The 13,157-nt window shown below is 51.4% G+C and overlaps 1 protein-coding gene across 1 annotated transcript in view; it reads right to left on the bottom strand.

Moving 5' to 3' along the window:
* LOC140396945 (ankyrin-1-like) overlaps positions 1-13,157 on the bottom strand; it is a 660,380-nt gene that overhangs the window by 152,289 nt on the left and 494,934 nt on the right. Inside the window, exons 12-15 of the mRNA XM_072485893.1 lie at positions 5,659-5,757; positions 4,240-4,338; positions 2,232-2,429; positions 169-267 (exon numbers count right to left, since the gene is read on the bottom strand). Of these exons, the coding sequence (XP_072341994.1) occupies positions 169-267; positions 2,232-2,429; positions 4,240-4,338; positions 5,659-5,757 (495 nt within the window). The remainder of the gene's footprint in view (positions 1-168; positions 268-2,231; positions 2,430-4,239; positions 4,339-5,658; positions 5,758-13,157) is intronic.

Raw genomic sequence — 13,157 nt, 5'->3', positions numbered from 1 at the left:
GGAATCCCACTGCTTTCCCATCCCAGCTATCTTCCATCTCCTGCTACGTTCTTTGCCCACCTCCCAACCAGTTACAACCCGGGAGCGAGCGACTGTTCCCGCGTCTCCCAGAGAACATCCGGGACTGGCCCCAGCTCGGAAAGAGGCGGAGTGGATCCTGGAAAATACCTTCCCTGCAGCAGCGGGGTCACCGCCTCGCTGGAGGAGAAGCTCCATCACTTGGATTTTCCCGTATTTCGCAGTGACGTGGAGAGGGGTGAACCCTTTCTGTGAACAGACGGGCGGAAAACAAGACACGGTTAAACCCATCGCCATAAGCTGACCATATTAGAACATAGAAGTTCAAAGAGTACAGCACAATACAGGCCCTTCGGCCCACGATGTTATCCTCATCTAAGATCAACCAAACCTACACCCTTCAATTTACTGCTGTCCATGTACCTGTCCAAGAGTCGCTTAAATGTCTCTGATGACTCTGACTCCACCACCTCTGCTGCCCTGCATTCCACGCACCCACCACTCTCTGTGCGGTGGGGGAGGCTTTGCTGGCTGGGGTTAAGGGGCCAGAATACTCGGCAACTGCAGTGTCAGATCATGCTCCGCATTGGGTGGATGTGGTAGCAGAGAAGGAGGCCGGGGTGCAAATTAGATGTCGGACTTTTGAGGGACCAAGGGTTCTGTGACAAAACTGAAAAGGTAATTGAGGAATATGCAGGTTTCAACGAGGACGAGGATGAGCCGATTCTTTGAAGATGTGTGTGAGCATTGCCGGGGGCCCCCCGCGAATCACGTTCATATGTTTTGGTCCTGTCCAAAGCTGGAGGATTACCGGAAGGAGGTTTTTAGGGTAATCTCTAAAGTGGTGCACGTGAAACTAGACCCGGGCCCTCGGGAGGCCATATTCGGGGTGTCGGACCAGCCGGGGTTGGAAACGGGTGCGGAGGCAGATGTTGTAGCCTTCGCCTTGTTGATCGCCCGAAGGTGGATCCTGATGGGATGGAGAGCAGCCTCTCCACCCAGTGCCCTGGCGTGGTGGGGGGACCTGCTGGAATTCCTGACTCTTGAGAAGGTTAAGTTTGAACTGCGGGGAAGGATGGAGGGGTTCTACAATTCAGGGGCATTACTCATTCTGCACTTTCGAGAACTGGATAACAGTGAACATTAGTTGGAGCGGGTGAGTGGGAGGGTTGGGGTCGGGGGGCTGTGTGTGTTCATGGTGACTGTGGGTGACTCCGGATTCCTTTTTGTCATTTGTTTATGTGAACATGCGGGTGATGTCTGGGGTTTGGTGGGAGGATGGGATCGTTGTCATTGATATGGCGATTGACATATTTGTTACTGATTATTGTTGGTGGGTGTAAATTTGGGAGAAAATGTGAAAAAGGAGGAGAATAAAAATATATATTTTTTTTAATGAAAGCCAACACACCATACGCCTTCTTCACAACCCTATCAACCTGGCTGGCAACTTTGAGGGATCTATAGAATCATAGAATTTACAGTGCAGAAGGAGGCCATTCGGCCCATCGAGTCTGCACCGGCTCTTGGGAAGTGCACCCCAATCAACCCCACACCTCCACCCTATCCTCGTAACCCAGTAACCCCTCCTCACCTTTTTGGACACTAAGGGGCAATTTAGCGTGGCCAATCCCCCCAACCTGCGCATCTTTGGACTGTGGGAGGAAACCGGAGCACCCGGAGGAAACCCACGCAGACACGGGGAGGATGTGCAGACTCCGCACAGACAGTGACCCAGCGGGGAATCGATCCTGGGACCCTGGAGCTGTGAAGCAACTGTGCGAACCACTGTGCCACCGTGCTGCCCCTATGAACGTGGACCCCAAGTTCCCTCTGTTCCTCCACACTTCCAAGAATCCGGCCTTTAACCCTGTATTCAGCATTCAAATTCGACCTTCAATTTCCATTCCAATTCTCTGTTGGTTGAAGGCACTCGTCAGTCCCCCGCAATACTGACTGCTTTTCAAGGGTGAGGCACTAGGCTGACATGGCCAGTGGGCCCAATCCTGCTCTTCTCCACCACACGCACCGTCCAACGCTCAATCCAGGGACTCAGGATGTTCCCCAGCCCGTCAGCCTGCATCCCGAGTGGAGTCGGGGCCAGTAACCCAACCTGCACCGTTCAAATTGCTGAATAGGGACGGAATTTCCTCTGAGGGTCCCCGTGCACTCTCTCGCGAGACGTCATGCCATTCCCCGGATCGTCCACTTACCTTCGTCATGTGCGTTTGCAAAGCCCCGTGGTCCAGCAGGGCCTCTGCCACCTCCCGGTGGCCCTCTCGCGAAGCCACGTGCAGTGGTGTGTGGCCCGTTGTGGTTGACGATTTGGGGCACGCTCCTTTCTCCAGCAGGAGCTGGATAACATCGAAGTGCCCGAGGCGGGCTGCGCAGTGCAGGGGGGTTTGATCGTCCTGAGTGAGCAGAAACCAAAGTGTTCAGGTAACGATGATGTGCGCACTCCAGTTTGGCAGTGAGGGAAGCTGTTATTCATTGGGGAAAGGTTAGGCCATTATTCTCAAGGATATCAAAACATTTTCTTTCATCCGTTCATGGAATGTGGGCTGCGCCGGCTAGGCCAGAATTTTCTCATTGCCCATCCCAACTTGCCCCTATCCAAGTCGGGGTGGTGAGCGACTTGGAGGGGAACCTCCAGGTGGTGGGGTTCCCAGGTATCTGCTGCCCTTGTCCTTCTAGATGGTAGAGGTCGTGGGTTTGGAAGGTGCTGCCTAAGGAGCCTTGGCGAGTTGCTGCAGTGCATCTTGTAGATGGTACACACGGCTGCCACTGTGCGTCGGTGGTGGAGGGAGTGAATGTTTGTGGATGGGGTGCCGCTCACGCGGGCTGCTTTGTCCTGGATGGTTCAGAGAGAGAGAGAGAGAGAGAGAGACAGAGACAGAGACAGAGAGAGGGAGGAGAGACAGAGACAGAGAGAGGGAGGAGAGAGAGAGACAGAGAGAGGGAGGGAGAGAGAGACAGAGAGAGGGAGGGAGAGAGAGACAGAGAGAGGGAGGGAGGGAGAGAGAGAGAGAGAGAGACAGAGAGAGGGAGGAGAGAACCAGACAGACAGACAGAGTCTGCCAAAACATAATTCCAGGTTTGCTTTTTTTTTGCAAAGCAAAAGCAAAATTATGCAAAAAGAAAAGTCTCACGCACAGATACAGGTGCTGATACCGGCACACGCAGAGATACCGGCACACACAGAGATACAGGCACACACAGAGATACAGGCACACACAGAGATACCGGCACACACACAGATACCGGCACACACACAGATACCGGCACACACACAGATACCGGCACACACAGAGATACCGGCACACACAGAGATACCGGCACACACAGAGATACCGGCACACACAGAGATACCGGCACACACAGAGATACCGGCACACACAGAGATACAGGCACACACAGAGATACAGGCACACACAGAGATACAGGCACACACAGAGATACAGGCACACACAGAGATACCGGCACACACAGAGATACGGGCACACACAGAGATACGGGCACACACAGAGATACGGGCACACACAGAGATACAGGCACACACAGAGATACAGGCACACACAGAGATACGGGCACACACAGAGATAGGGCACACACAGAGATACGGGCACACACAGAGATACGGGCACACACAGAGATACGGGCACACACAGAGATACGGGCACACACAGAGATACGGGCACACACAGAGATACTGGAACACAGAGATACAGGAACACACAGAGATACAGGAAAACACACACACACATGCATTCCCCCAGGGAAACAAACTCAGTGTTGCACACAGATACTCTGTCAGACATACACAGGCACATGCGCACTCATGCACACACAGGCATACGCACGCTCTCTCTCACACTTAGACATATGCACACTCACACACACACACACACACACAGGCATACACACACACACACACAGGCATACGCACACACACACACACAGGCATACACACACACACAGGCATACGCACACACACACACACACAGGCATACACACACACAGACACAGGCCTTCGCACACACACAGGCATACACACACATACGCACACCAGCATACGGGCACATGCACACAGATGCACAAACAGACACACACAGGCATATGCATACAGACACACACATATGCACAAACACAGAGACAGACACACAGAGGCATAGACAGACATGTTCTCCCATATTTGGACAATAATCTGGTTGCTGGACTCACTTTGGCTTTGGCATCAACCTGGGCCTTGTTTTGGAGTAAGAAGCGTGCCACCTCGGTCTGCCCGGCCCTCGCTGCCATGTGCAGCGGAGTCTCCACTTTCTGCAGCAAATGAGAGAAGAGGAAACAGCAGGTTTACCCCAGAGAACCGTCTGACAGAAATCCAAGAACCAGCCCGGGCCCCAACGGGACTTCCCACGTGGCGCCTGACAAGCCCCGTCCTGTGCCCTGTCCTGTGCCCGTACAGCGGGGTCGGGCAGGAGGCCTCGCACCCGCCCTTTAATTCACCGGGCAACTGGAGAAGGGGCAGACATTGCGGACAAAGCGGGCCTTGCCTGGCGGGCCGGATCGAGGCTTCGTCTCTTCAATCTCCCGCTTTCACAAGCACAACTTTGCAAAAAGAAAGGGCAAAAGGAGATGATGATGAGCTGCAAATGATGAAGCAAAAACCCCTTTTGAATGCAGAGGTTGAATGGGGGGAGGAGGGGGGGTCAAAGGGGTGGGGTGAAACAGAGGTCGAGCCACTTGACACTTGCCCCAGCCTTGATGCCGGAGCCGAGGACGGGGCAATTCACGGCTGAAGGTTGTGTCACGATCTACAGCGAATGCTTCGGCAGCTGGATTCCCGGCGTTCCCTCCACTCCACAGCCCCCCCCCCCTCCCCCCCCGCCGCCGCCGCGCACGGGATTCGTGTAAATCCAGGGGCATAAATGGCCGACGCTGTTTTTCAACTTGTGTGAGGAGAACCGCCATGAATGGAAGTGCTGACCTCAGCGGATCAATGGCCGATCTACTCGCCACTGGACCTGGGATAAAGGGAGCTTTGATTCCCCCCCCCCCCCCCCCCCCCCCCCCCCCCCGTGGGAGATCTCCCATTCCAACGCTTCCCTGTGCCAGGTCTGCCGGTTTCCATCCCGGCCTACCACTGGGCAGCTGGTTCGTTCTGGTGACCCACTCGCGTCACGGGACTGAGAGGGACGTTCCCGATGGTGGGGGTGTCCAGATCCAGGGGGTCACAGTCTGAGGATACGGGGTAGACCATTCAGGACAGAGAGGGGGGGGGGGGGGGGGAAGCAGAATTAGACTATTGAGTTGGATCAGCCACGATCAGAATGAATGGCGGAGCGGGCTCGAGGGGCCGAATGGCCTCTTCCTGCTCCGATTTTACCCACTGGCAGAAACGGCCGAGTACGGTCCGGGTGGCCATCCTGCCAGGATGGTCCTGAGACTGGGAGAGTAATCCCCAGGACACCGCTGGGAGTGAAGGCAGAAAGGTGCTAAATATCAGGCCCAAAGGTATCGGAGGACGGGAAATGGCGCCAGGAATGTGTTCAAACAGACCCAGTGATTGTCGGAGTCGGGCCTAGATGGAGAGGCCTCGGGCCCATCTCTCTCTTTCTGTCAGTGTAATCGCTCACTCACCACGTTGGATACATTCGGGGAGGCTCCGTGTTGCAGTAACTTGGTGACGATATTCAGGTTTCCCATGAAGGAGGCGACGTGCAGGGGGGTCAGTCCTGACTGGAGAGCAAGCAGAGACACAGGCGGGTCAGCATTCGGCAGGCAGAGTCCCCGAGCAATTAGTCCGCTTCACCAGTGGCTCCCAAACCTTTGATGTGTCACGGCACAGTGTTACACATCTGGAGGCATCACCTCCCTGTCCTTCCCTTGCTGCTCCCAGTCCTGTGTTGTTACCTCTCCCTGGGCGGAATCCCCCCCGCCCCCCTGCCCGCCCCCACGCCGGGTGGGAGAATCGCTGGGGAGCCGTGCGTGTCCCACCACGCCGCCCCGACGCAATTCTCCCACCACCCCCCCCCCAAACCGGCGCGTCGAGAATCACGGCTGGCCGCTGGGAGAATCGCCGCTCACCATTTGCAACGGGCGAGCGGCCTGCCCAAAACGACGGGTTCCCACCGGCGCCGTCCACACCTGGTCGCTGCCGGCGGGAACGCTGGGGGGGGGGGGCCTCAAATGGGGTCTGGCCCGCGATCGGTGCCCACCGATCGGCGGGCCCGCCTCTCTGAAGGACGACCTCCTTTCCTCCGCCGCCCCGCAAGATCCATCCGACATCTTCTTGCGGGGCGGCCTCGGGGAGGGCGGCAACCGCACATGCGCGGGTGACGCCAGTTATGTGGCGCCGGCCGTGTCATTTGCGCGGCGCCGCTTTTACGCGGTGGCAAGGCCGGGCGCGCATAAACATGCGACACCGATCCTAGCCCCCCGGGAGCGGGAGAATAGGGGGCTGGGAGCGAGTTCCGACGCCGGATGAAACACTCCGGTCTTTACTCCGGCGTCGGCACTTAGACTCCCGATGGGAGAATTGCCCCCCCCCCCCGCCCCCCGTCTCTCTCGCTCTCTTCCCCCAGGGTTTAGGAGCCCGTTTGAGTTTCTCTTTGTGAAGGCACACGGGACCCGTCGGCTCCGAGTCCCGTTGGTCAAGTGGCCAGGGGCCTGACCAGCGTTAAATAACGATGTAAACCACGCACGTGCCACTCTTTCCCAGCTGGCACACGCGGGAGGACCAAGATTCGTCGGGTCTTGGAGAAATGGGCAGCACGGCAGCACAGTGGTTAGCACCGTGGTTTCACAGCGCCAGGGTCCCGGGTTCGATTCCCGGCTTGGGTCACTGTCTGTGCGGAGTCTGCACGTTCTCCCCCGTGTCTGCGTGGGTTTCCTCCGGGCGCTCCGGTTTCCTCCCGCAGTCCCCGAAAGACGTGCTTGTTGGGTGAATTGGACATTCTGAATTCTCCCTCCGTGTACCCGAACAGGCGCCGGAATGTGGCGACGAGGGGATTTTCACAGTCAATCCATTGCAGGGTTACTGTAAGCCGACTTGTGACACTAATAAAGATTATTTAGGTTTCATTTTATACACACACACACACACACACACACACACACAATGATTGAGTCAAACGTTTCACCTTTCGTGACCGAATTGTCCGAAATGTGGTGCTGCCAACTCCGTCCGGGGATCTGAGCGATTTTGGCATTGACGGCCCACCCCAAGCGCCCTTGAGAAGGTGGCGGGGTGTACTGTCCCTTTAATCGCTGTGACATCAGCCCACATCACACCACACAATGGTGGAGGCAGAATGTATGTTTTGGTGTGCGCGCGTGGCATGCATGCACGTGTGCGCGCTTCGGTGTGTGTTTTTGTGTATATTAGTGTGGTTATGAATGTTTTTGTGTGTGTGTGCGCGTGTCTTTTTGTGTGCATGTTCGTGTTTTTGTGTTCAAGTGTGTATGTTGTGAGTGCACGTGTGTTTTTTGTGTGTTATTGCCTGTGTATGTGTGTTGTGTGTGTTATTGTGTTGGGGCGGGTTTATCTCAGCTGGTTGGTGATGCGGAGCGAGGCCAGCATTGCGGGTTCGATTCCCGTACCTGCTGAGGTTATCCATGAAGGCCCGGCCTTCTCAACCTCGCCCCTCGCCTGAGGTGTGGTGATCCTCGGGTTAAATCGCCACAGGACAAATCAGCTCTCCCTCCTCATGGAGGAAAGCGGCTGAAGGTCATCTGGGACTCTGGAGACTTTACTGACTTATTATTATTTTGTGTGCATGTGTGTGTATTTTTGTGGCAATTAGTGTATGTGTGTATATGTGTGTATGTGCGTATTTTCATGCGTGTGTGTATTTGTGTGTATTTTTGTGTGTATTATCATGTGCGTTTATGAGTGTGTTTTTGTGTGTATGTGTGTGTGTTTTGGGGGGAATTATTGTATGTATATATTTTGTGTGTGTGTATGTTTTATTGTGTGTTTGTGTGTATTTGTATTATTGTATTTGTGTATATTTGTGTGTGTGTATTTGTGTGTATTATCATGTGTTTGTGTATATTTTTGTGTATTTTGTATGTGTATTTGTGTTTTGTGTGTTTGTGTATTTTTGTGTATTTTGTGTGTGTTATTGTGTTTGTGCGTGTTTTTGTGTGTGTATTTTGTATGTGTATTATTGTGTGTATGTGTATATTTTTGTATGTGTATTGTGTTTGTGTGTGTGTGTGTATTTGTGTGTATTATTGTGTTTTTGTGTGTGTATTTTGTATGTGTATCATTGTGTGTTTGTGTATATTTTTTTGTGTGTATTTTGTATGTGTATTGTGTGTTTGTGCGTGTGATTTTGTGTTGTGATGAATGCAGATATATTATATTCTAGGTGTTTGGTACAGTCTGGGTTAAAGGTCTGGGTTAGAGTGTTTGAGTGCTGCAGACACCTTTTTAAAAGAAATCCTAGTTTGAAATGTTGGGAGCCAGGGGTGCAATTAAAGCACCATCACAAGCCTGGGCTGTAGGAATATTGTTATAATTAGTGCGGGGGAGAGATTGTGTGCGAGAGATTGTGTGTGAGAGATTGTGTGCGAGAGATTATGTGCGAGAGATTGTGTGCGAGAGATTGTGATTGTGTGAGAGAGATTGTGTGTGAGAGATTGTGATTGTGTGTGAGAGATTGTGTGCGAGAGATTGTGTGCGAGAGATTGTGTGCGAGAGATTGTGATTGTGTGCGAGAGATTGTGATTGTGTGTGAGAGATTGTGTGCAAGAGATTGTGTGCGAGAGATTGTGTGCGAGAGATTGTGATTGTGTGCGAGAGATTGTGTGTGAGAGATTGTGTGCGAGAGATTGTGATTGTGTGCGAGAGATTGTGTGCGAGAGATTGTGTGTGAGAGATTGTGTGTGAGAGATTGTGTGTGAGAGGTTGTGTGCGAGAGGTTGTGTGTGAGAGATTGTGTGCGAGAGATTGTGATTGTGTGTGAGAGGTTGTGTGCAAGAGATTATGTGCGAGAGATTGTGATTGTGTGAGAGAGACCGTGTGTGAGAGATTGTGATTGTGTGTGAGAGATTGTGTGCGAGAGATTGTGTGCGAGAGATTGTGATTGTGTGCGAGAGATTGTGTGTGAGAGATTGTGTGTGAGAGATTGTGTGTGAGAGATTGTGATTGTGTGCGAGAGATTGTGTGCGAGAGATTGTGTGCGAGAGATTGTGTGCGAGAGATTGTGATTGTGTGCGAGAGATTGTGTGCGAGAGATTGTGTGCGAGAGATTGTGATTGTGTGCGAGAGATTGTGTGCGTGAGATTGTGTGCGAGAGATTGTGTGCGAGAGATTGTGTGTGAGAGGTTGTGTGCGAGAGATTGTGTGTGAGAGATTGTGATTGTGTGAGAGAGATTGTGTGTGAGAGATTGTGTGTGAGAGATTGTGTGCGAGAGATTGTGTGTGAGAGGTTGTGTGCGAGAGGTTGTGTGTGAGAGATTGTGTGCGAGAGATTGTGTGCGAGAGATTGTGATTGTGTGTGAGAGGTTGTGTGCAAGAGATTATGTGCGAGAGATTGTGATTGTGTGAGAGAGATCGTGTGTGAGAGATTGTGATTGTGTGTGAGAGATTGTGTGCGAGAGATTGTGTGCGAGAGATTGTGATTGTGTGCGAGAGATTGTGTGTGAGAGATTGTGTGTGAGAGATTGTGTGTGAGAGATTGTGATTGTGTGCGAGAGATTGTGTGCGAGAGATTGTGTGCGAGAGATTGTGTGCGAGAGATTGTGATTGTGTGCGAGAGATTGTGTGCGAGAGATTGTGTGCGAGAGATTGTGTGCGAGAGATTGTGTGTGAGAGGTTGTGTGCGAGAGATTGTGTGTGAGAGATTGTGATTGTGTCAGAGAGATTGTGTGTGAGAGATTGTGTGTGAGAGATTGTGTGCGAGAGATTGTGTGTGAGAGGTTGTGTGCGAGAGGTTGTGTGCGAGAGGTTGTGTGTGAGAGATTGTGTGCGAGAGATTGTGTGCGAGAGATTGTGATTGTGTGTGAGAGGTTGTGTGCGAGAGATTATGTGCGAGAGATTGTGTGCGAGAGATTGTGATTGTGTGCGAGAGATTGTGTGTGAGAGATTGTGTGTGAGAGGTTGTGTGCGAGAGGTTGTGTGCGAGAGGTTGTGTGCGAGAGGTTGTGTGCGAGAGATTGTGTGCGAGAGATTGTGTGCGAGAGATTGTGATTGTGTGTGAGAGGTTGTGTGCAAGAGATTATGTGCGAGAGATTGTGATTGTGTGAGAGAGATCGTGTGCGAGAGATTGTGATTGTGTGCGAGAGATTGTGTGTGAGAGATTGTGTGTGAGAGATTGTGTGTGAGAGATTGTGATTGTGTGCGAGAGATTGTGTGCGAGAGATTGTGTGCGAGAGATTGTGTGCGAGAGATTGTGATTGTGTGCGAGAGATTGTGTGCGAGAGATTGTGTGCGAGAGATTGTGATTGTGTGCGAGAGATTGTGTGTGAGAGATTGTGTGTGAGAGATTGTGTGTGAGAGGTTGTGTGCGAGAAGTTGTGTGTGAGAGATTGTGTGCGAGAGATTGTGATTGTGTGAGAGAGACCGTGTGTGAGAGATTGTGATTGTGTGTGAGAGATTGTGTGCGAGAGATTGTGTGCGAGAGATTGTGATTGTGTGCGAGAGATTGTGTGTGAGAGATTGTGTGTGAGAGATTGTGTGTGAGAGATTGTGATTGTGTGCGAGAGATTGTGTGCGAGAGATTGTGTGCGAGAGATTGTGTGCGAGAGATTGTGATTGTGTGCGAGAGATTGTGTGCGAGAGATTGTGTGCGAGAGATTGTGATTGTGTGCGAGAGATTGTGTGCGAGAGATTGTGTGCGAGAGATTGTGTGCGAGAGATTGTGTGCGAGAGATTGTGTGTGAGAGGTTGTGTGCGAGAGATTGTGTGTGAGAGATTGTGATTGTGTGAGAGAGATTGTGTGTGAGAGATTGTGTGTGAGAGATTGTGTGCGAGAGATTGTGTGTGAGAGGTTGTGTGCGAGAGGTTGTGTGTGAGAGATTGTGTGCGAGAGATTGTGTGCGAGAGATTGTGATTGTGTGTGAGAGGTTGTGTGCAAGAGATTATGTGCGAGAGATTGTGATTGTGTGAGAGAGATCGTGTGTGAGAGATTGTGATTGTGTGTGAGAGATTGTGTGCGAGAGATTGTGTGCGAGAGATTGTGATTGTGTGCGAGAGATTGTGTGTGAGAGATTGTGTGTGAGAGATTGTGATTGTGTGCGAGAGATTGTGTGCGAGAGATTGTGTGCGAGAGATTGTGATTGTGTGCGAGAGATTGTGTGCGAGAGATTGTGTGCGAGAGATTGTGTGCGAGAGATTGTGTGTGAGAGGTTGTGTGCGAGAGATTGTGTGTGAGAGATTGTGATTGTGTCAGAGAGATTGTGTGTGAGAGATTGTGTGTGAGAGATTGTGTGCGAGAGATTGTGTGTGAGAGGTTGTGTGCGAGAGGTTGTGTGTGAGAGATTGTGTGCGAGAGATTGTGTGCGAGAGATTGTGATTGTGTGTGAGAGGTTGTGTGCGAGAGATTATGTGCGAGAGATTGTGTGCGAGAGATTGTGATTGTGTGCGAGAGATTGTGTGTGAGAGATTGTGTGTGAGAGGTTGTGTGCGAGAGGTTGTGTGCGAGAGGTTGTGTGCGAGAGGTTGTGTGCGAGAGATTGTGTGCGAGAGATTGTGTGCGAGAGATTGTGATTGTGTGTGAGAGGTTGTGTGCAAGAGATTATGTGCGAGAGATTGTGATTGTGTGAGAGAGATCGTGTGCGAGAGATTGTGATTGTGTGCGAGAGATTGTGTGTGAGAGATTGTGTGTGAGAGATTGTGTGTGAGAGATTGTGATTGTGTGCGAGAGATTGTGTGCGAGAGATTGTGTGCGAGAGATTGTGTGCGAGAGATTGTGATTGTGTGCGAGAGATTGTGTGCGAGAGATTGTGTGCGAGAGATTGTGATTGTGTGCGAGAGATTGTGTGTGAGAGATTGTGTGTGAGAGATTGTGTGTGAGAGGTTGTGTGCGAGAAGTTGTGTGTGAGAGATTGTGTGCGAGAGATTGTGTGCGAGAGATTGTGATTGTGTGTGAGAGGTTGTGTGTAAGAGATTATGTGCGAGAGATTGTGATTGTGTGAGAGAGATCGTGTGTGAGAGATTGTGATTGTGTGTGAGAGATTGTGTGCGAGAGATTGTGTGCGAGAGATTGTGATTGTGTGCGAGAGATTGTGTGTGAGAGATTGTGTGTGAGAGATTGTGTGTGAGAGATTGTGATTGTGTGCGAGAGATTGTGTGCGAGAGATTGTGTGCGAGAGATTGTGTGCGAGAGATTGTGATTGTGTGCGAGAGATTGTGTGCGAGAGATTGTGTGCGAGAGATTGTGATTGTGTGCGAGAGATTGTGTGCGAGAGATTGTGTGCGAGAGATTGTGTGCGAGAGATTGTGTGTGAGAGGTTGTGTGCGAGAGATTGTGTGTGAGAGATTGTGATTGTGTGAGAGAGATTGTGTGTGAGAGATTGTGTGTGAGAGATTGTGTGCGAGAGATTGTGTGTGAGAGGTTGTGAGCGAGAGGTTGTGTGTGAGAGATTGTGTGCGAGAGATTGTGTGCGAGAGATTGTGATTGTGTGTGAGAGGTTGTGTGCAAGAGATTATGTGCGAGAGATTGTGATTGTGTGAGAGAGATCGTGTGTGAGAGATTGTGATTGTGTGTGAGAGATTGTGTGCGAGAGATTGTGTGCGAGAGATTGTGATTGTGTGCGAGAGATTTAGTGTGAGAGATTGTGTGTGAGAGATTGTGTGTGAGAGATTGTGATTGTGTGCGAGAGATTGTGTGCGAGAGATTGTGTGCGAGAGATTGTGTGCGAGAGATTGTGATTGTGTGCGAGAGATTGTGTGCGAGAGATTGTGTGCGAGAGATTGTGATTGTGTGCGAGAGATTGTGTGCGAGAGATTGTGTGCGAGAGATTGTGTGTGAGAGGTTGTGTGCGAGAGATTGTGTGTGAGAGATTGTGATTGTGTCAGAGAGATTGTGTGTGAGAGATTGTGTGTGAGAGATTGTGTGCGAGAGATTGTGTGTGAGAGGTTGTGTGCGAGAGGTTGTGTGTGAGAGATTGTGTGCGAGAGATTGTGTGCG

This window comes from Scyliorhinus torazame, chromosome 20 (genome assembly GCF_047496885.1).
Source record: "Scyliorhinus torazame isolate Kashiwa2021f chromosome 20, sScyTor2.1, whole genome shotgun sequence".
NCBI lineage: Eukaryota > Metazoa > Chordata > Chondrichthyes > Carcharhiniformes > Scyliorhinidae > Scyliorhinus > Scyliorhinus torazame.
This window is presented reverse-complemented; position numbering and strand designations above follow the sequence as displayed.